Source organism: Carassius gibelio, chromosome B7, assembly GCF_023724105.1.
Source record: "Carassius gibelio isolate Cgi1373 ecotype wild population from Czech Republic chromosome B7, carGib1.2-hapl.c, whole genome shotgun sequence".
Classification (NCBI taxonomy): Eukaryota; Metazoa; Chordata; class Actinopteri; order Cypriniformes; family Cyprinidae; genus Carassius; species Carassius gibelio.
Window position 1 is genome coordinate 16945211 of NC_068402.1, and position 21806 is coordinate 16967016.

At 39.6% G+C, this 21806-nt stretch overlaps 1 protein-coding gene across 1 annotated transcript; it reads right to left on the reverse strand.

Moving 5' to 3' along the window:
- Nucleotides 1-161: 161 nt before the first annotated feature.
- On the reverse strand, nucleotides 162-17659 carry LOC127961268 (72 kDa type IV collagenase). Its single transcript, XM_052560318.1, has 13 exons — nucleotides 17445-17659; nucleotides 16795-17021; nucleotides 10124-10272; nucleotides 9545-9673; nucleotides 9232-9405; nucleotides 8886-9059; nucleotides 7575-7748; nucleotides 7265-7420; nucleotides 6984-7110; nucleotides 4005-4141; nucleotides 2382-2541; nucleotides 2017-2126; nucleotides 162-1128 (listed from the first exon to the last, which is right to left on the reverse strand). Exons 1-13 carry the CDS (start codon nucleotides 17595-17597, stop codon nucleotides 1028-1030), a joined length of 1971 nt encoding a protein of 656 aa, XP_052416278.1. The 5' UTR covers nucleotides 17598-17659; the 3' UTR covers nucleotides 162-1027.
- Between the last annotated feature and the right edge of the window lie 4147 nt (nucleotides 17660-21806).

The following is a 21806-nucleotide window of genomic DNA, read 5'->3' on the forward strand; positions in this document are numbered from 1 at the left end:
ACTAGATGTCGCTGTTTATCTAGATACGAGGAGTCATTTTAAGGCGTTTAATAATGGGAACCATACGGTTTTCTTGATGTGAAAGTCAAAGAATCATAGGCTACAGTACAATGCTTTACACAAACTATTAAAATTTAAAAGTTGAATGACAAAATTCCACGTAAAGTATAGTTCATATTTATTTTGAGACAGTGACAAAGTGCACAAAGCAAAACAGAAAGTAATAAAGCAAAACATTACAAATATAAACAAATTGCATGTCATTTAAAAACAAAAACAAACTAAAATAAAAAGAGTACAAATGATTATTAATCAGTAATCTCAAGATACTTGCTTGACATGAGTCCATCATGCAACAAACCCTTTACAGTCTTCAGGCAACCCGTGCCATGAAACTCTCTGTACCATGAGAAGAAAGAAACAAGACTAACAAAAAATGATGTGTTTCAACAGTTGTTTGGTCTCATTATCATGTATAAAATGTGTCTCTTATTAAAAGCAGATTTTTTATTGGACTTTATTCACTACAAAATAAAACATTAATTAATTCCTTAATCTTTGCATATCAAATACTAAGAACATTTGTGCTTTTACATACTGCCTGGATTAATTTATTCTGGACAAAAAAGAAAAAAAAGAAAAGATGCATCTCACTGCCAGAACTGGGAAATGCCAGAAGTCCTTTTAAATCTGATGATATACAGTACATGTAGGCTATATTAAGGGGTAGGAGCTGCACTAAACCCTATCATTATAAAAATGAACAAAATTATCATGTTATGACAAAACAACAATAATTACGGTCTTTTCTGCCTATGTTTGGCATGCAGACATGGTCCAGGCAGTGAAGGCTACTCACAGGCCTCTCTGGTTAGCTAAGAATAGGTTATAATCTAATAGGCTCTGACTAACCAGGAGGGGCAGAATGGTAAATTTGAGTGCTGTCATTTGGCAAGGTAACACTGGCCTTGTTTATCTAGTGATGGAGGTCATCACAGAGCGCCAGGGCTGAATGTTCTGCTGATGTTCAGCAACGTAGCCAGTCCTTTTTGATCTCCCCAACTTTGACCATTTTCAGAGTGTCATCCATCTTGAGATAGTGGGAGTCTTTGAAGAAGTAGCTGTGACCTGAAAATATTAAATTTGTGTAAATACCAAGTAAAAATACATTAAAGGTTAAAGTTGAATGCAAATGTAATAATTTCACCCCAACCCCCCAAACTATTCAAACGTTTTGTATATTCAGAATTGATGAATAGAAAGTTCAAAAGAACAGCGTTTATGCAAAATAGATTTGTTTGTAACAACGAAAAAGTCTCAATTAAAAGTAAAAAAAAAATTTGAACTCCAAACTTTTGCAAGGTAGTGTAAAAAACTGAGGTCAATTAAATTGTGTCCATTTCATATAGTTTAGTTAACCATTAACCATCACCAGTTATCTTTAAAATGTTGGTGAGTGGGGTCGAATTCACAACCTAGAGAAGCTGTTTTTACTTGCTCAGATCCGATCAGGCTAATTACAAACAGAGGAACCTTTCAGATTCCCCACAGGCTTGCTCTATGAGGTGTGTACATGTGTGTGTATACCTGTATGAGTGTAGATGTGAGTTAGTGATAGCACAGGAAAGAGTTGGGTGGTCGTAAAAGTATGTATGTCAAGTAAATTCCCGTAAATCTAAATAAAACCAGAGCACCTTCCTTAAAACTGTTATAAATCCTTAATCTCTCTCTTTTAAGCTTTTCTCTCGTTTAGAGTTCTTATGTGCTCTTTAGACAGAGGCTGTTATTGGAAAAAAATGCCTCATCTTGAGCAGAGGGGAACCATATAGCCAGAGTTTTTTTGTTGTTGTTGAAGGCCTAAAGCCAGCAGTAATTGGGTTGGGGTTAACTGCCAAGAATGCTCGACCAAGCTCAATTTTTGTCCACACACACACACACACACACACACACACACACACACACACACACACACACACACACACACACACACACACACACACACACACACACTCTTACCATCACTATTAAGGCTGAAAGCAGCATCTACGTCATCAGGGACAGCACTCCAAGAATCTGCAATAATTTTAGGGTAGCCTGGATCCATCTTTTTCTTGGCTTCATTGTATCTGAGAAGTAATGGAAAAAAGTTAACATTATAATCAACCTATTCCTGCTTTTGCTTAGCTTTGAAATTCCATGATACTTCTTCAGAAGGTGTGTAGTTTTAAAAGCATGAGTAAATTCCAGTAAACCTCATGTCTGAAAATTTCATAATTCACAACTATGTACTTCTACTTTAGTTTCTTAAGGATCACTTGTAGTTTGCTCATTAAATCACAGCGAACACACGTTATTAAACTCAAACATTAAAAATAGATTACCTCCAGAACTTGTTTCCAGCAAATAAGTAAGTCTTCTTGCTCTTGTGGAAGGAGTAGGCAGCATCAATTGCATGCAAATCTGAAGGAAGACCCATGCTGGAGATCTTCTTGGGATAGTCTCTCTCCAGAGTATTAGTAGAATATACCCACATCTCATCACCTTTAGAAACAGTTCAAATATTTTAAACACAAATTCAAATATTTTAAACAAATTGTGTTTGGAGGACACACACACACACACAATATTTATAATTTAGAATATATACAGTAATTGACAAAAACTTGAATCCTGACATACACTTCCGTTCAAAGTTTTTTTTGTATTTTCCGCGCGAGATTGACTGTGATTGGAATTGCATTCAGTGTAAACGGAGACTGCTAATGTATTGATGTTGTGCCAGACAAGAGACGTCTCTCAGAAACGTATCGATGCACACTGCGGCAGTTTAAAGGAAATTGGCGCTATGATTTAGCTAAACAACATTGCACAACCAAGATGTTTCCGCAAAAATCAACATGACTGCAATGTGACACTGATTTTATACAATATAGCTCATAAACAAGTTAAATAAATAACTTCATTTTCAGAATCGGCCAAGAAAATTGCAATCGGTGCATCTCTATTATTATCAATGCTGAAAACAGTTGTGCTGCTTAAAATTTTTGTGGAAACCATGATGCATTTTTAAGCATTTTTTTTGTGAAAACCATGATGCATTTTTAAGCATTCTTTGAGGAATAACATTTCAAAAGAACAGCATTTATTTAAAACACATTTTTTTGGTAACATTATAAAGGTCGTTGTCACTTTTGATCAATTTAATGCATCCTCACTGAATATGTATAAACAAACAAACATACTGAACCTCAAACTTTTGAATGGTGGTGTATGTTTCTCAGTAAGCAAATAAGGACATTTTAAACAAGAGAGAAACATACCCACATAAAACCTTAAACTTGAAAATGAAGAGAATTTTTTTATGGAGAGACAGAGAGAAACAACTTGTATATACTTATAAGAATTTAAGAGAGACACGTAGACAGTTCGTAAAATGTGACTGAAGTCCACTGGCAAGCATTACACTATCCCATAAACACAGGATGCAAAACAGATAAACTACAAGCAAATAACCAAAAGAGAAGTCAAATCCAGCAGTATCATTTAGCAGCATCATATTTACTAGCACATAATGGAACCAAAAGAAGATACTGGCAATGCCATGCAAGGCAAGGCAAGGTTTCACTAAGTGTACCATCACTATCTTCTGTATTATTGATAGCAAGAGACTTCACAGGCCAGTGTCATGACTTATTCATGACCGGATTCGACCTATACCAGGTCCCAAAAGTGTTTTTTCAGTCTCAAATCTCACATATATAAACCATAACCCATCTCTGTTTCTAATGCCAGTATGTGAAGAGTGTGGGTTTACAGAGATGGAATGTGGATAAACTACAGTATGTAAATGTGTGAATGTTAGATTTGGTAGGTTCTGTGCTCAACTTAAATTGATAAAAATGTGTTCTGCAGCCTTTTACTGATCAAATAGCATGATCAACATTTATACTTGGCATTTCATGTGGTTTTATATTCACAGCCATCAAACATGCTGTTTTTTTTACCTGCAAAGAAGACAGTCTTCTCCTCTAGAGGATTCTCATAAGCTGCGTCAATCTTTTCCGGAAGTTCACTCCAAAATGTAGCCACCAGCATGGGGCCTGTCGGCTTCCTCCTGAAATCAGCAGTCTTGAAGAGGTATCTGTAACAGGAGGGGTAAGAATTAGGACAACATTATGCTTGTGCACCTACTGTATAAAGAGAAAGGGTAAACACGAGCGAGAGGGGGAAAAAAATAAGCAAGTAGGATAGAAGGAGACAGAGTGTACCGAACTCTAGCTACAATCAGGTGATTCACTGAGCAGATGTTTCTTATTATGGCTGAAGAATGAGTTAGGAGGAATTTGGACATGTCCAAATATGCCTGCTGCCCCAGAATAAACCACAAAAACAATACCAACCACCCCGGACCTCTTTCCACTGACCTATTTTTTTAAAAGGCAAAAACAGTTCATCTTTAGAGAAGACCGAGATCTCAGGACTTTCAAGGGTTGCACTTTATTTTACAGTACGTGTACTAACATGTACTTATAGTGTACTTATAGTGTATTTATCTAAGAAAGTTCTGGTAATACAAGGTAACTATATGGGGTAGGGTTAGGTTTAGGGGTAGGTTCAGGGTTAGTACTTAGTTATTACATAGTTATTGTAATTACTAAAATAAGTACATAGTATGTATATGAGGAACAGGACTGTAAAATAAAGTGCTACCCCTTCAAGTGACTACAGCTCATGCACTACATTGAAGAAAAGCGTCTGTGAGCAGCACACAGCCTCTGTCAGCAGTTATTTCACTTTCTGGTAACTGGTAACAGCACTAAGTTAGAACTGAACTTTTATTAAACATTTTGCCCCAAAGCTCCACTTCTTCAGATGAAAACACTTCTAAACATCCCTCCCTTCTCTGTTTATGCAATTAAACATGTAAGAACAGAACACTCCTGTAGTTAAAACACTACTTGAGTTCAGTTCTTATTCGCAGCGATAGACAGAAGAGGAATTCATTTCACCAAATGCCTTAGATGGGTCTTATAAATCTGAGCCAGAGATTAGATCAAATAAAGACTTTCTGGTGCAGCTGAATAAACAAAACATTAGTGAACCTTTTGAGGCTGCGCTCTCTGGCCTTACTCTCTTCTTCTTTCTTTTTCTCTGCGAAATGGCTTAAACAGCTGTCGCATTTATGCAGCTGGGTGAATATCAGAGATCTCAAGTCATTTTACCCACACAGTAAAGTGAGACTTGCAGCTCCAGGGATTCTCAGAATTACACTGTAATTTGATCATAACTCTATAATAATGACATTTCCACTGCTCAACCGTTTGACTCCTTTCCTGCACAGACAAATAATAAATCATCAGCGAAAATATGGAGAGCGGTTCAGACACTTGGAGAAGACTGATTTGTAAGTTAACCTACCATAGGCAGAAATCACCAGACGTCCCATGATGCAACAATATGTCAATAATTGGATTGCATTGTATCATAGAGTGAGTGAGACTTTTACGGTTTTAGAAGCATTTTTGCTATAAATTATAATTTGAACTAATTTAAACAAACAAAAAAAAACAAATAAATTGGATAAAATCATTGGTAAAATGGGGAGGGGGCTTGAGAATATTTAATTTCCCCTCATTTTCCTCCATCAGAGAGAAAAAGGACTGCAAAGGTAACGGAAATAACAGGCTTTATTTTTGATTTATGGAATCAACATGATCTGGATACTTTAGATCAGAATTTCAGGATCTTGCTTCGAGGTTATAAGAGTCCTATACAGACATACAGTCATACCCAGCATACACTATTTTCAGTGTGTGTGTGGTCTTGTGATGATCTCTGTAACCGCACAGCAGTCCGCTTTAAAAACGGAGGTGTGTGTAGAATACTGGCTCTTTTTCGTTCCAGAGCTCCTGATCCATGAGCACGTTGGTGAAAACCAATGACAGCACTCTTTATACTCCCCGTATATTTGCTTTGGACACCCTTCCAAAATGTTAACATTTATGATATTTACTGTACCTCTGATTATGCAAGTAATAAGTGTGGAGCATAAATACTATTTCAAAACTAAAAACAAATTAGCAAAATGGTCAATAATATTTAAATGGATGGAATATATATGTGTTGATTTATTTAGGTTGTTTCTCAGGCACCCACATAACAGGGAAACTCAAGCAACTTCAGTACTGTGGCAGAGGTACACTGAATGGTTCTCTAAGAGAGAGATTCTTGACTAATTGTTTTAAAGTAATACTGGTAGTGGTTGACTTAAAATTTACAAACAACAAATTTGTATTTTAAAGTCTCCTATTTAACAACCCTTCAAAAATATGTACAAATGTCTATAGTCAGCAATTTGTAAAGTGTTTACACTCTCATGACCATTTTCTACATTAAAGCAGTCAAAAGCAGACAAAAACAATGTACTCAAAGGAATAAGAATGCCCCCTGATATGGTAATGTCTGTGTTTAGATATTTAGATATTTAGGTATTTAGATTTCGGGATGTGGGATCAGATTTGTGGACTTTCCCTTCTCTACCCACTCTCGCCACCACTTACTTTGTTTGAACTTCGAATTCTGGACTAACAATGTGGCTAAAGCATCAGCATGATTCTTCTCCTGTTTAAATCGTCATCCTGTTATTCCAACCATTATAAAGCCATAACTCGCATTCATACTGATTTCAAATAGATATGCTGAAGTTTTTTAATAGGCAGATAAACTGGGTCATGAAGTTTTCCCCAGATGGCCATGGGGCCATTTCCTGTGCATGCAAGCAGAAAGATTTTGAAACCACTGCAAACAGATGAATTGAGCATTCCCTGGCAGCAAACTCGAAAATGAAATAACTGCTACCCACAGTTGCGTGTGCTTGGTTTCATGGTGTTCTATTCAACCGGTCAAATTATTGCATAGATGTTTTGTGGACAAAAAGCCAAAAGTAAGCAATACTTTTCTATTAAATGGGTGTCCTTAGTTACCTGTCCTTAAAGAAGATGATATCTCCTCTGATCTGGGCTACAGCATCAAATATGATGTTTTCATTACATACATCCATTGGCGTGACCGGAGGGGGTTCAGTGGGCAATGGTTTGTCCGTTGATACACCTGTACAGAGGAAAGTGTTAAGAGGAATAAAGAAAAGAAAAATATTTAGAATCATCACAACATCTGTTTAAACAAATATAATGAACTTGCAAGTACTAAAGTGCCTAAGTTAAGTCTTTTCTGGTCAATACGGTCTTCAACACTCCACACTCACCATAGAGATCCTGGATGCCTTTAACGTCATCATTAGACAACGTCAAGGTTTTGGTGAATTTGTAGACAGGTGCCATGAGAGCTTCAGGGTCATCAGAGTGCTCCAAACCCAGGGCATGGCCAAACTCATGGGCCGCCACCAGGAATAGACTGTAGCCTGAGAAAAAGACAAAGGACAATTTATTAATCGGACTACAAATACATAAGTAAAGAATCACAACAAGACACAGGAAGTGGAAAAATTTATATTTTTTATGACATGACAACCAATAGATATATTTTGCATGCTCCAAATTATATTGAAATAATACCTTGGTCAGGACAGAAGCCCCACTTGCGGTCGTCATCATAGCTTTTGGTGACGGCACACCACATCTTCCCATCACTGCGTCCTGACGTGGTGCAGGCGTCATAAGTGTTGCCCAGAAATTTAAAGGGGAAGACACAGGGTGCGCCTTCTGAATTTCCTCCGACCGTTGACATGGCTGTGTCATTTAAATAAATACCAACAATTTTAGAGGTTGATAATGACAAAAGTGGTGTTATAAAAAGTATGATCTACATGCATTCTAAACAATAAAAGGGGCCAGCTCTTAATTAAACAATAAATAGCTTAACAACTAATAAAATACAGAGAAAAGCAAAAGAAACAGTGATATGGAAACTGTTACGATTAAGTATGTGTATCTGTTTTTCAAATATGATGTCACAAGATATAACACAAGCTGTAGTTAGTGGTAAACCCACATATTAGACCATGGCATTCAAACCTACAGTAAAGAAAAACTACAGGAGCTAAGAGAGGCATCAGGGAGGAGTCCTCCTCAATTACACAGACTCAACAGTCTGAATCACACTGACTCAACAGACTCAAAAGACGGACACACCAGCTTCAGCTTTGTAAAAGTTCAGCTCAAGTATGGGACTGTGGTCCAATGTGACGGCTTGCACCATACTGGACTTGTTTTTGTAACTCAGCACGCATGCACGCACGCACGCACACAAATAGGAAGAGAGGGCTGCTTTCCCAGGGTATTATAACCAGATGAGTTCTGTGCTACTGACTTGCTTATGCCAGATCAGTAACACAATGGAAAAGATGCTGTAATAAAGAAAAAAAAAACTTTTACAGGCTGCTGGAAACTAAGACGTAAACGGAAAACTGCTTTAAAGACTGACTCACTTTAAAAAACAATTGCAGAGGTTTGTTAGGCACTATTCTGTAACACGTTTTTAGGAGTATGCATTATGAAGAACTGAATTGAACATAAATATACAGCATTATTTTCTGTTATTTTTGAGGTCTCTTTGATTAATATAAAGTTTAAAATAATATCAATTATTATTATTATTATTATTATTATTATTTATTTCTTTTTATTATTTACCTTTTTTGTTACAAATTGCTTTTGATCAATTTAATGCATGCCTACTGAAGTATTAATTTAATTAATTTATTAATTTAATTCAATTTTATTAATTTATTTTATTAATTTACAAACAAACATTTGAATTACTTACCAAACATTTATGGTAGTATAAGTTTTACTTGGTTTTGGTTTTCAAAGAAATCTAAATAAACACTGTTCTGGATTGAGACTTATTACAACTTATAGACTGACCTGTCTCAGGACAGAATCCATAAGTCTTGTCACGGTCATAATCATCGGTAGTGGCACACCAACGGTACCCATCATCCCGGCCCGAGGTGGTGCAACTGTCATATTTTTCCGCCTGAAATGTGAAGGGGAACTTACAAGGAGCTCCATCTGCATTCCCACCCAATGTGAACAGGACTGCAACACAGGAAGGAACAAAACTCAGTGAGTCAGTGATTATGACATTATTACAGTCACTATCTGTCACACACATTACTTCCCCAAATTAAGTCTGGGACTTTGCACCACTTTGGATGTGAACAGTGTCAAATTATACTTTAATCTAAAACTTAGCACAAAGGGTACTCACGCTCATGAGGACAGAAGCCATACTTTCCATCTTCATCAAAATTGTATGTGGTAGAGCACCATAGGAACCCATCATCTCGACCCTGAGAGGTGCAGCTGGTGTATTCTTTACCCATGAACAAGAATGGAAACTTACAGAACTCCCCTTCTGCATTGCCATATTTCACCTTTACCACTAAATCAAGATGGAGAGAGAGCAGATCACTGTATCACCTTTCATGAACAAATGTAGCAAAATAGTAAAAAACAAACAAAAAACAGCTACTTGAATTTAAAGAGGTAACAAGTCACCAGAAGCAAGACAATTCATATACCTTGTCCCTCTCCCAATGTCCACAGCTCATCATCATCGAAGTGAGAGTCTCCTCCAGTACCAGGTCCAGGAGCAAAGGCATGAGCCAGAAGACCATCCTTCCCATCAAATGGGTAACCATCACCATGTTCTAGAACAAATAGAACACATTTAACTCAAATTTTTGTTTTAATCATGACATAACATACCAGGCATGGTGTTTTGGGTAGGTAATAGTTTTTAACATAGGTCTCAAGTATAGTTTCATTTTATTTAGATTTTGTCCACAATTTTTCATTTACAGCATGCTCAGGAATGATTTACACTGTGACAATATTTGATTTTTTTGTAATTGCCTTGTGATCTAACGGTGGTATTTCAAAAGACCACAATGTAAATCAGTCTCTAGTGCAGGAAGCTTTATACTAAGGATTTTCCGAAGTGACTGTGGTTAGTATGTGACTTTAGTAGTTAGAATTGTGATTAGAACAAAATAAAAAAATAATCTGGGGTTTGTATATTTACACCACAGTAGTTTAGAACCTTACATAGAAACATTTTATAGAAAGACATACAGTAGACAAAAGGTTTTCTTGAATACCATTTCGGCCAAAGTTAATCATGATGTCAGCTTCTCCATCCATGATCCTTTTGAATTTCAGAGGTGTGACATCACTCCAGACTTTAAATGCACGAAAGAAAGCATCATCAATAGTTTCTTCATCCAGATCCGGGGTGTGCCCTAAGATCCTGCGGAAGAAGAAAACAATATTGCCTTCTTTTTTAACTATAATTTCCAGTTGATTATTCCATATTTTATTTACTATAGTTTCTCATTTATGGAACTATCTGTTATTTTTATAGTAGAAAAGTGGGTACTGCATTTGCTTTTAATCTCATGACTTTGAGTGGCTCAAGAATGCATATGCTTATAAGTCCAGATAAAAAGTTGCCAGTCATATTGTTCCACAATGGCAACGTCAAACTCAAGTATCATGTGCAGAAAACCTTTGGATGCCTTCATGCTTTTTGCTATGGTCTTTCTGTGTCAATAGTTTTCCACCAATTTCTTTTTGCATTACAAAGAGACATGGGGATGTCCAAGCTCCCAGCTCCATCCAATCATCATCAAGCTATTACGATCACTCACACACAGCGATCAGAGGACAGCTGGTTACACTGATCACCTGCTGGTGTGCAGCATGGTCTGGTTTCTTTATCCTAAGGAGGGATCTCCACTTCAAACCAAAACCAGGACTGTCAAATCCAAACCTGTTCTGGCATTACAAGGCAGTCTGAAATGGCCCCTACAGAAAAATGGAGCAACATCAAACAAATTTGGCAGGTGCAAAAAACTAAAAAAGGTTCTGTACTAATAATCAGTAAGAAAAGCTTTTCAATAGTCCCAGAACAGCATGGGGTGAAACACTGTTATTCTGACCACCCTGGAATACATAGATGATACTGCTAGCCTCTGACAAAAGACACAGCCATTTACAATGTACTGTACAATGACAACAAGGAACTTTCCGTGCAGCCATCATTACAACAAAATAAATGGGACTGAATGCTCAGAGCTCTTGCCAGTGTTTGGCAGCCTACTGTAGCAACTAGCAAATAAGCAAGTAACTTAACTTGTGGCAGTTATCAAAGCTTGAATCTTAATCACATGAAATACTAAAGTTATCATATTTTCTAGTACCAAACCACAGCACAATCTACAAGGAGCTGCATTTGCTTTCACCTATGTTTATGCACATTTTGGAATATCGCATTAAAAACTCTGGATGGAAATGCCAAGATACATGTAAATTAAAAAAAAAATTCATAAAAAAAAAATAAATAAATAAAATAAAACAGAGTAGAATAAACTTATTTTTCCGATATGAAAAAATTTGCATAAACTATGATGGAGACACATTTACCAAATAAATTAATCAATGCACATTGAAAAAGTCTCCCCTCTCTTGCAGTCCGCAGACAGACACTATTAGGATAACTTGACTAGCAGTTGACCGATCTCGTTCACAGCATCTATATGTTATGGTCATTCACCCTAGGGGAAACTAAAAACCAATTGTGACAGAGAATCAGTGTTGGTTACAGTTTCACAAGTAAGACGCTTCACAGCTTCACTTGATTTACAGAACAGCACAGATTCGGGAATGATGAACTGACTGCAAATATCAACCTGATTGTACATTTTTTTATTGCAATTATTATTGATGTTAATTGTGCTGTTTAATATTAATTAACATTTAATGAGGAGCTAGGCTTAATATAGACTTCTTTATAAAAGCCCTATATATATAAACTAGCAAAGCTGACACTGGCAGAAAATCTAAGGCTGAGCCATTTCTTCCACAAATCTGTGTAGGGAGGCTGAAAACTTTACCGGTAAAGCAACATAGCTGTGGTCATGACTCATTTAAACACTGAGGACATGTAGGCAAGTAAATATCCTCAAGATCCCAACTCTGTCCTTTTTGTTACAAAAGACTATTGATCACTTGTTGTTTTTGATTGTTGGCCAATTTTTTCAATGACAGTAAATATTCATTCATGGCCAAACATTTCTTGCACTTCCTGTAACTTTATAAATTATTAAATTTAGATTTGATGTTCCTTTTTCAGCTCCAACTTCAACACAGCCACAAAGGTCCAGCTGGGAACATTCTTTAAAGATATGTTTGTGCTCTCTGTGTTTTTGACTGGCTTACTGACTCACACAAATATGGTCCATATGTTTCTTTTAAAAAAATCTTTTTGGAAGCACAAAACGTCCCTAGGTTACGTATGTAACCCTAGTTCCTCGAGGGAACGATATGCTGCGTTGAGCGCTTTTGGGGAACGCCTTTGGCAAGAACAACTCTGAACATCGTGTGCAATCAGTCCAATGGAAGAGCGTGACGTAGCGACCAGGAAGCTATAAAGGCACGTGCCACGCAGCTGGCTTCAGCTTCGAGTAGGGAAGCAAGCGCCGGCAGGGGTGCCGGGAGTATGGCTCTGCGATGCAGCGTCTCATTCCCTCGAGGAACTAGGGTTACATACGTAACATAGGGACGTTCCTCTTCGGGAACTCTAGCTGCGTCGAACGCTTTTGGGGAACGATGTGCCAACGCTGCCAGACTTCCAAACCCCTGCCTTGTGTGTATCCGAAGAGCACAGCTAAGGCGAAAGAACAGAAGAGCCAGGAGCGGCTCACATATCAAGATTGTAAAATCTGGCAAATGTAGAGGGCGTGGACCACCCAGCAGCTTTGCAGATGTCCAAGAGGGAAACACCTGCTAGAAAGGCCTTAGAGGCAGCCATACTCCGTGTAGAGTGAGCCTCGGCTCCCAAAGGAAGGGGAAGACCAGATGACTCTTAGGAGACGTTGATAGCCTCGACTATCCAACGACTAAGGGTCTGCTTAGAGGCAGGGGAACCCTTTTTAGGAGGACCGTAGCAAACAAGCAATTGGTCAGACTTTCTCCACAGGGCAGCTCTGTGGATGTATGCGTCCAGTGCTCGCACTGGAAACATGCAGTTTAGCTTTTCCTGGTCTGGCTCCCGAAAGGGAGGAGGACAGAAGGCCTGCAGTACGACAGGTTGTGGTGTGACAGAGGGAACTTTAGGAACATGACCCGCTCGAGGGTATAAGAATGCTTTGGCCATACCAGGGGCAAAGTCTAAGTAGTTAGGGGCCACCGAGAGGGCCTGAAGATCTCCAACCCCCTTTTTGAGAAGTAATCGCCAGTAACAGGGCAGTCTTAAGTGTCAGATGTCTATCTGAAATGTCTTGAATTGGCTCGAATGGAGCTTGGCAGAGAGCCTCTAATACCACAACCAAGTCCCACAGGGGAATACGGGACCGTACTGGAGGTCTCAGCCTCAGTGCACTGCAGAGGGAACGTGTAACTAGGGGGTGTCTACCCACTAACTGATCATTGAAAGGGACATGGTAAGCAGATATGGTCGCCACGTACACCTTTAAGGTGGAGTGGGTTAACCCCGCAGAGAGCCTAGCTTGTAAAAACTCCAGAACTGTACCAACTGGGCAGTTAACAGGGTCAAGGTGGCGGTCTCTGCACCATGAAGTGAAGAGTTTCCACTTCAGGGCATACAGTTTCCTCGTAGAGGGAGCTCTGGATTGGAGGAGGGTCTCAACAACCTCGGTTGAGAGACCGGAAGCTAGAAACTGTGCTTCCTCAGGGGCCACACCCACAACTTCCGCTGCTCCGGGCGAGGGTGAATTATTTTGCCCTGCGCCTGAGAGAGTAGATCTGTCCTGATCGGAATCTCCCATGGAGAGCCGTCGAGGAGAGAGATCAGATCTCCGAGCCATACTCGGCCCGGCATGAATGGGGCTACTAACAACAGACGGACCCTGTCCCGGCGTACTCTCGCCAGATCTCCCGGGAGCAGAGCGATGGGGGGAAAGGCATACAGACGAAGCCTTGGCCAAGTCTGTGTCATGGCATCTAGTGTGTGTAGGACCCATTGAGATACATTTGGCAGTAGTTTCCACGCTGCTAGATAATGTACTAAAGGAATCAGTCTCTCGAGACTGATCTCTGGTGTAAGAGGCCCCCGAAGGGGTGGCGAGCTTCCCAGCTCCGCTACGCTCACGGGCGGAAATCTGGGAGTGACGCTCGCGGGAGACCGCTGCGCCCTGAAACACTGGCAGGGTTGGCAGACCGGACTCCAGAGGGCACCGTGGAAAGACGGGCACCGTATAATGAGTTGGACACCACTCTACCCCAGTAGGGGCTACCCTCGAGGTCACTGTGACTCTGGCTTGGGACATCTTCGTCGAGGACTTCCTAGCTTCGATAACAGTACGTACGAAGATCAGATTTTAATTTAGAAGTCCCCGACTCAGAGCGTGGAGGAGCAGTGGCGATGCTCTGTTTTTAAGCCTCGAGGTATGAGGAGCCCGCTAGTGGAGTGGGTATCTCCCCTCCAGATAACCCACGAGAGCGACAAGGGAGGAAAATCTGGAACGCTGCCGCCTGCTTGCGAGCCTCCTGGAACCTGTCAACGATGGTATTGACTGTGTTGCCGAACAGGCCCGAGGCTTGAAGCGGGGCGTCCAGGAGGCAGACCATGTCACGTTCTCTTATTTGAGACAGGGTCAGCCATAAATGCATCTCCGCGGCCACCAAGGCTGCCATGGTGGCGCGGAGGGAGAGATCAGCGGTCCGTCTAAGCTCTGCAATATCGTCGGACTTGATCCCCTCTCCCTCCTCTACATCTCTCAGCAGGTCAGCCTGATATGCTTGGAGGACGGCAATAGTGTGAAGGCACGCCCCCGCCTGACCTGCTGCCACATAGCCCTTGCCCATTAATGATGATGTCGTTTTTAACGGTTTTGTGAGCAAGGCCGGAGCCTTCAGAGACGATGCCGAACCGGGTGACAGATAGCTCGCGAGCGTCTGTTCGACCCGGTACATCGCTCTATACCCTCACTAATCGAGCCCCGCGACATTGCCGTAATATTGAGAATCGGGGCCGAAGAGACTGGTTGAATAGGGGTGTTTCCACGACCTCGCTATTTCTTCGTGGAGAGCCGACTCAGCGTGCTTCGACCCCAGGCAAACCACGCATAAATATTGTGTGTCCCCAGCCATGATGTAACGTTGGCAGGGAGGAACACACAGTTTATAGCGCGATTTGGATTCGCCCTTCACGTGTCTGGTCTTTGCTTTAGACTTTTGCATTTTGTCTTTATTGTTTCTGGACAGACAACAGTAAATAAGACTTACAAGACAGACTTTTGAAAATGCACACACAGAGCGCTTGCTGAAAGACGCGAAGCTGAAGCCAGCTGCGTGGCACGTGCCTTTATAGCTTCCTGGTCGCTACGTCATCCCCCGTCCGTGACGTCACGCTCTTCCATTGGACTGATTGCACACGATATTCTGAGTTGTTCTTGCCAAAGGAGTTCCCCAAAAGCGCTCGACGCAGCTCGAGTTCCCGAAGAGGAACTTCTTGGTCTCTAACTAATAAAAGATCACATTTTTAATATTGAATCATTGGTGTTGACAGGATAGTAAATATATATTAAAGGGTAAAACTTAGTGATACAGGATATTAAATTTTTGGCGATATTTTACAAATCATTTTGGTCAATACCGATACCAATATATTTCATTTTGTTTGGAAACACCAAGTCTCTCCAGTGCAGAAATTATAAGTAAAATATTTAATATTTTTATTTAATATTTAATTTCGATTAATTTTCAACAATAACTTATTTGTTAGAATTAAATAATGACTTGAAGTTGAAGCTTACTGTAACTATAAATAAACGTAATAGCAATCACTGCATTTTTTTTTACCCAGAAAGTGGCGTTGTTAACCCTAACATTTTATTTTAAGATTAAACATTTGTAAAAGGTCTAAACAGTACCGTTTCTGGGCATAGACTAGCTATGCTGTCACCTAGGGTGCCACCACCTGGAGGGGGTGCCAATGAGCGCATGTACTGGCGAAGGGTTGTGATAAAGAGTGACACGGCCACCCTGAAATATGATTGCCGCCTCCCCTGGATTCCCCAACATTCTCGAGCTACAGTACTGTCAATCCGGCGGTTCCTGTATGCCACTGGATCAGATCGCTGTCAATTGCTGCTTCTGATTGTAGCATGCAAAGTTTGCATTTGGAGTGCTCAACAATGCCATTATATAAATGGGTTCTGTCAGTGCTTTGGCAAGATAAGCCTTTATTATGCCATGCAATAAAGCTAATTTCTTATCTTTAATAGGGATTATAGCTAATAGGGATTTCTGCTAGGGCATCAAAATGGCAAGAAATGACCCTGGGTCGATTTGTTTAAAAAAGAAAACATATTACACATCAATGAATAAATTTGTATATATGTATATAATTATTTAATTTAGAAGTATCATGGTTTGTTAATTAACAAGTATCCTGGATTTGTTTTTTTCATGTAAGCGATATATCATTCTGTTTATGTTCTCACCGATTAAATTCAGCAATCCAAAAGAGTGAATATAATCATCATTCAGACAAAACTTTGCTTCAAGAATGAGCCACACTGCTGACGTGATCTTATCACTAGTACACCCTAAGCACATGTGAGTTAACGTATTCCTCTTATCTGCAAGACATATTGGCATAATTTTTCATAATGGGCTGATGCCGATATTTACATTTAAAGTCATTATAGGCCAATTCTGATATTAGTCCGATAATATTATGCATCCCTAGTTAAATTGACAAACAGTAAGGAGACTTAGCTCAGCATTGTCTGAGGTAAACACACACCTGTAGGTAACTTCTTTCTGTCCCCACTTGGGCTTCCTGGGAAAGAAATTGTAATTGGCCACATCAGGAACTCCACATCTCGGTTTCTTCATGATCTCTACTGTCTGCTGGTCAATCTCTCCTGTCTCAGGTAAAGCAAAAAACTTCTGCATCTTCTTCAGGGTGTCCTTCAACACCATCAGATTACAATTGTCTTTTGGGCAGCCATAGAACTTATTTAAGTAGTGCTGTAAAAAGATTAGTACGGATACAATGAAAGACAGATAGAGAGTGAGAGAGAGAGAGAGAGAGAGAGAGAGAGAGATGTGTGTCAGCTTTACTCAAACTTTTTAACACATTCCACATATTCCCAACAACCATGTATGTATTGTACTTGTGCTTTACATTTTCAATAGATATTGTAACAGTGAATAAAGTCTAAAAAGTGAAAATACTGTGCAAATACTTAACATGATACAATTGTGAATAATGTTGAAGTTAAAGTTCTGAGGGAATTTAATAGAAATAAACAAACAAAAAACTTAACTCAAATGTATTATAAATATGTTTGTTAAAAGAAATTATTATACGTAGGCCTAGCCAAGAAAAAATAATAAGCTTGCTAACAAACGAACTGCTTTATTCTTTCAGCGAGATGAAAAAGCACTCACCAGAGCCACTTCTTTGTCTGTGAAAGATGCATCATCGCCTGGAAACTTTATGATGGGTGAGGGCGCAGCAAAAGTTTGCAAGGAAGCAAGAAACTGCACGAGGAAAACTTTAAGGACAACATGCCTACAGCTGAAAAACTTAAAGCACATCATTGTGGTCCGGTTCCCAGATGTCCGTGTGTTGAAAAAAAGGTTAGGAACAGGCCTTTACGACGTGTTCTCCGAGCTCCAAGTTTCTCTGACTGCACTGCAAACGCTCTTTCTTTTCCTCAGCGACACATCCTGCTTTCGTGGTCTGTGGAATAGGTTCTGCTTGCACACGCACTTTTCTGATGCTGGGGCTTGAGCTGAGACTGCGCACAGTGCGCAGCCTCCGGATCCAAGAATTTGGGAGAGCAGTGAAATAGGAGACGCCAGCGGGAGCGAGCGAGGTGAGCGCGCGCATCATGGAGACACTTTGAGAGAGGCTAGAAGTTTTAACTTTGGCCAGCCGCCTTTAAACACTTTAAATTGTGTTCTTTACTCTGTGTTTTCGTGTTACATGTTTCAAACTGTTCACATTTTCTCCTGGGGAAATAATTATCCCCAGCTTATTCTCAAGTATTAACACTGTACATTTGCAAACGAAGGCATAATTTGCATAATTTATGAGGTCATGACATTTATTGGACGAATCCTCGAATACTGTTTTAATGGCTGTTGTGTCTTTGCAAAAGTGGCAACGTTTTTATTCTCTAGCTCTTTTAATTTCCTAAACGGGAGTTCATATCGATTTACTGATACAAAGAGACCAGAGCTCATTTCAGATGTGTCAAGTAACAAGCAGTGAAGGTACAGCGATTACCAATGGGAGCGCAGCAAGTGATTTACCGCGACAGCTGGAAACAAACAGCACAGCGTCCTCCAGCGAGTGAATTCCTGTAAATGAAAACAGCAAAACCAATCAACAATCGACTGCTGATTCCAGTTAACTTGTTTCCTGTCACTGTGGGAGTATTTTTCTGTCAGATTCTGGAACTAAACAGCACGTGAAAGTTCTGAGTGTACAAAGAAAACACATGAACATTTAGTTAAGTAAGAACTGTAGAGTTTATGATTGATTGTCTGTTGCTCAACAACTAGGCTGTAACCTTGCAGTAGCTAGCTATCGAGTTGGCTTGAGAAATCGTGCTGTGGCCTGAACGTGGACAAACCAGATTCTTGCGATACATTGCTCTTAAAAGAAAACTTAGGCTATCCAGATTAAACCTCAAAAATGTGTATTTACACATATTTTACAATTTTCTGTGTCCTGCATTATTAGCTGTAACGTTAATGTAAAACATTCAAATACTGTCCATTTTTGTTACTTTTGACCTTCATAAACAAAACATCACAGATGCTGTCACATCCCACAACCTCATCATCTGCAGCAGAGGGAAACTGCCATTCGGTTACACCAAAATACACACATAATGATGGACTTAAAGGCATCATATAGGATTGTGCAATTATTTTAAAGAAACTTTCTATTCATCTATTTATTTATTTTTATTGTTTTATGCATTTAGACATGTTCAGTGTTGGCTTTCATTTATTTCAATCAATCAATCAATAAAAGTACCTAATTGACACAACTGCTGTTTTTTAAGCAAACTAAAATGTAAATGTATTCAAAACCCTAATAGAGACTACAAGATAAGAACAAGCAAATAGAGGGGTAAAAGAAGAAAGAAAGAAAATATATATATAAAAGTTGATAATCAAAAAAGTGCATGATAAATAAAGATCACCTTAACAAGTCGTAATTTTGCCTGTTACCGGTATACGTCACTGGGTAACATATTTGCATAATCCCCACCTGCCTGCAAATACTAACAGTCTGATCTGCCCAAAAAAAATTAGGCCTTGTGTCCACCAAAGCATTTTTCCCCGCGACTAGCATATTTTTTCAAGTTTCTCGTTCAACTTTGGATAAAACGCTGTGCTCATCACCGTCACTTTCTAGTCAGCTAACCAATCAGGAGGTGGGAGAACAACTGTAACTTTCATTTTGTTACAACGACGTGTCAACAAGTGCAACAACGAGAACGACTGAAAAAAAAAAAAAACGCTGCGCCACAAAAAGCCTCTCAAGCGCTCACGGGTGGCTGTTTTCAGCAGACTAAAAACGCTTTGGTGGACACAGGGCCTTACTTTCGCTAGTTAGTGCGTTTACCCTCATGTTGAGAAGACACTGTGTTCAAGGATACCACAGAAATACAATTTGAACCTTTTGTTGTGTACATGTCATTTTATCAAGCTGCTTCTCTAATCTTGGCTTTTATCTTCTAATCTTCTTAATTTGGGCTAACAATTTGGACCCTGGTGCGTACTGGGAACCCGAGACTACCTGGAGAAGGTGGTCGGAGTTTGGTTGCTCCCACAAGCCCTACTTGGAGGAATGTGCAAGGAACACGGACTCGGGTGCGCACTTGTTCAGGAAGTAAAGTATCCCGTGCATGCTTAACACTGTTGATATCATTGTTTCCTCAACACACGAGAGAGCCAAGGTTGATTCCACACACACTCCTAAAAGTAAAAAAATTTAATGAATTAAAATTAATTATAATACGGTGCATAATATCATCAAAACAACAACAAAAAATACAATTATGCTCAGTTGCATTGTGTTCTCCATGCGTTTTCAGTGTGCACATTTGTGATGCGCCGGGAACAATCACGCTCGGGATCGGACCGCAGCAAACGAGCCCAGTGTAAAAGCCCTCTCAGTCTTTGGTTCTTTTTATTGTGATGATTTTGGCTCAAATTTAACAAAAACCCACCAATTCACTATCTCAACATATTAGAATACTTCATAAGACCAATAAAAAAAAAAACAAGTGAAATATTGACCTTCTGGAAAGTATGTTCATTTACTGTACATGTACTCAATACTTGGTAGGGGGTCATTTTGCTTTAATTACTGCCTCAATTTGACATGGCATGGAGGTGATCAGTTTGTAGCACTGGTGAGGTGGTATGAAAGCCAAGGTTTCTTTGACCGTGGCCTTAAGCTCATCTGCATTTTTTGGTCTCTTGCTTCTCATTTTCCTCTTGACAATACCCCAAATCATCACAGACTGTGGCAATTTAACATTGGACTTGAATCAACTTGGGCTATGAGCTTCTCCACCCTTCTTCCAGACTCTAGGAACTTGGTTTCCAAATGAAAAACAAAACTTGTTCTCATCTGAAAAGAGGACATTGGACCACTGGGCAACGGTCCAGTTCTTTTTCTCCTTACCCCAGGTAATACGCCTCTGACATTGTCTGTGGTTCAGGAGTGGCTTAACAAAAGGAATATGGCAAGTGTAACCAAATTACTTGACATGTCTATGCCTTGACCCCAGCCTCAGTCCATTCCTTGTGAAGTTCACTCAAATTCTTGAATCGATTTTGCTTGACAATCCTCATAAGGCTGTGGTTTTCTTCCACACTTTTTCATTCCACTCACCTTTCTGTTAACATGGTTGGATACAGCACTCTGTGAACAGCCAGCTTATTTGGCAATGAATGTTTGTGGCTTACCCTCCTTGTGAAGGATGTCAATGATTGTCTTCTGGACAACTGTTGGATCTGCTGTCTTTCCCATTGCTGTGTGAACAAAACTGAGAGACCATCTTTAAGGCTCAGGAAACCTTTACAGGTGTTTTGAGTTGATAGCTGATTGACATGTCATCATATTCTAATTTGTTGAGATAGTGAATTGGTGGGTTTTTGTTAAATATGAGCCAAAATCATCACAAATAAAAGAACCAACGACTTAAACTACTTCAGTCTGTGTGCACTGAATTTATTTAATACACAAGTTTCACAATATGAGTTGAATTACTGAAATAAATTAACTTTTCCACGACATTTATTGAGATGCACCTGTATCTGTTTGATTAATAAAAGTTCTCTAGTACTTTAATGTTTGTAATGATTTTAACTAGGGCTCGGCGATAATTCGATAACGATATCATCAGAATATAATTTTCGTCGATAAAACGATATGAAGAGTTCGATAAATGTTCGATATAATGTTTATGCGACACATTCGGAACAAAACGGCGCGACTTATTTGAATCGCGCCACTTGGGCCGTTTGATCAAAGTTCAAACTGCAACGACGAGCTCATTATGTCATTAGAGCATGTTTATACGGTCACGCTAACATTAAGCAGCGCTGTGAGACCCAGTGTGAAGCTCTTGAATTCAGCGATGAACACAAATGACTCGGTGAGTTAAACTAGTTTAAAGCCAAACAGGAGAAACACTGTGAGACACTGACGAGACAGTCAGAAGGCTTTTTGATCTACAAATCGCCATCATTTACTATGGATCTACAGCAGCAACACTC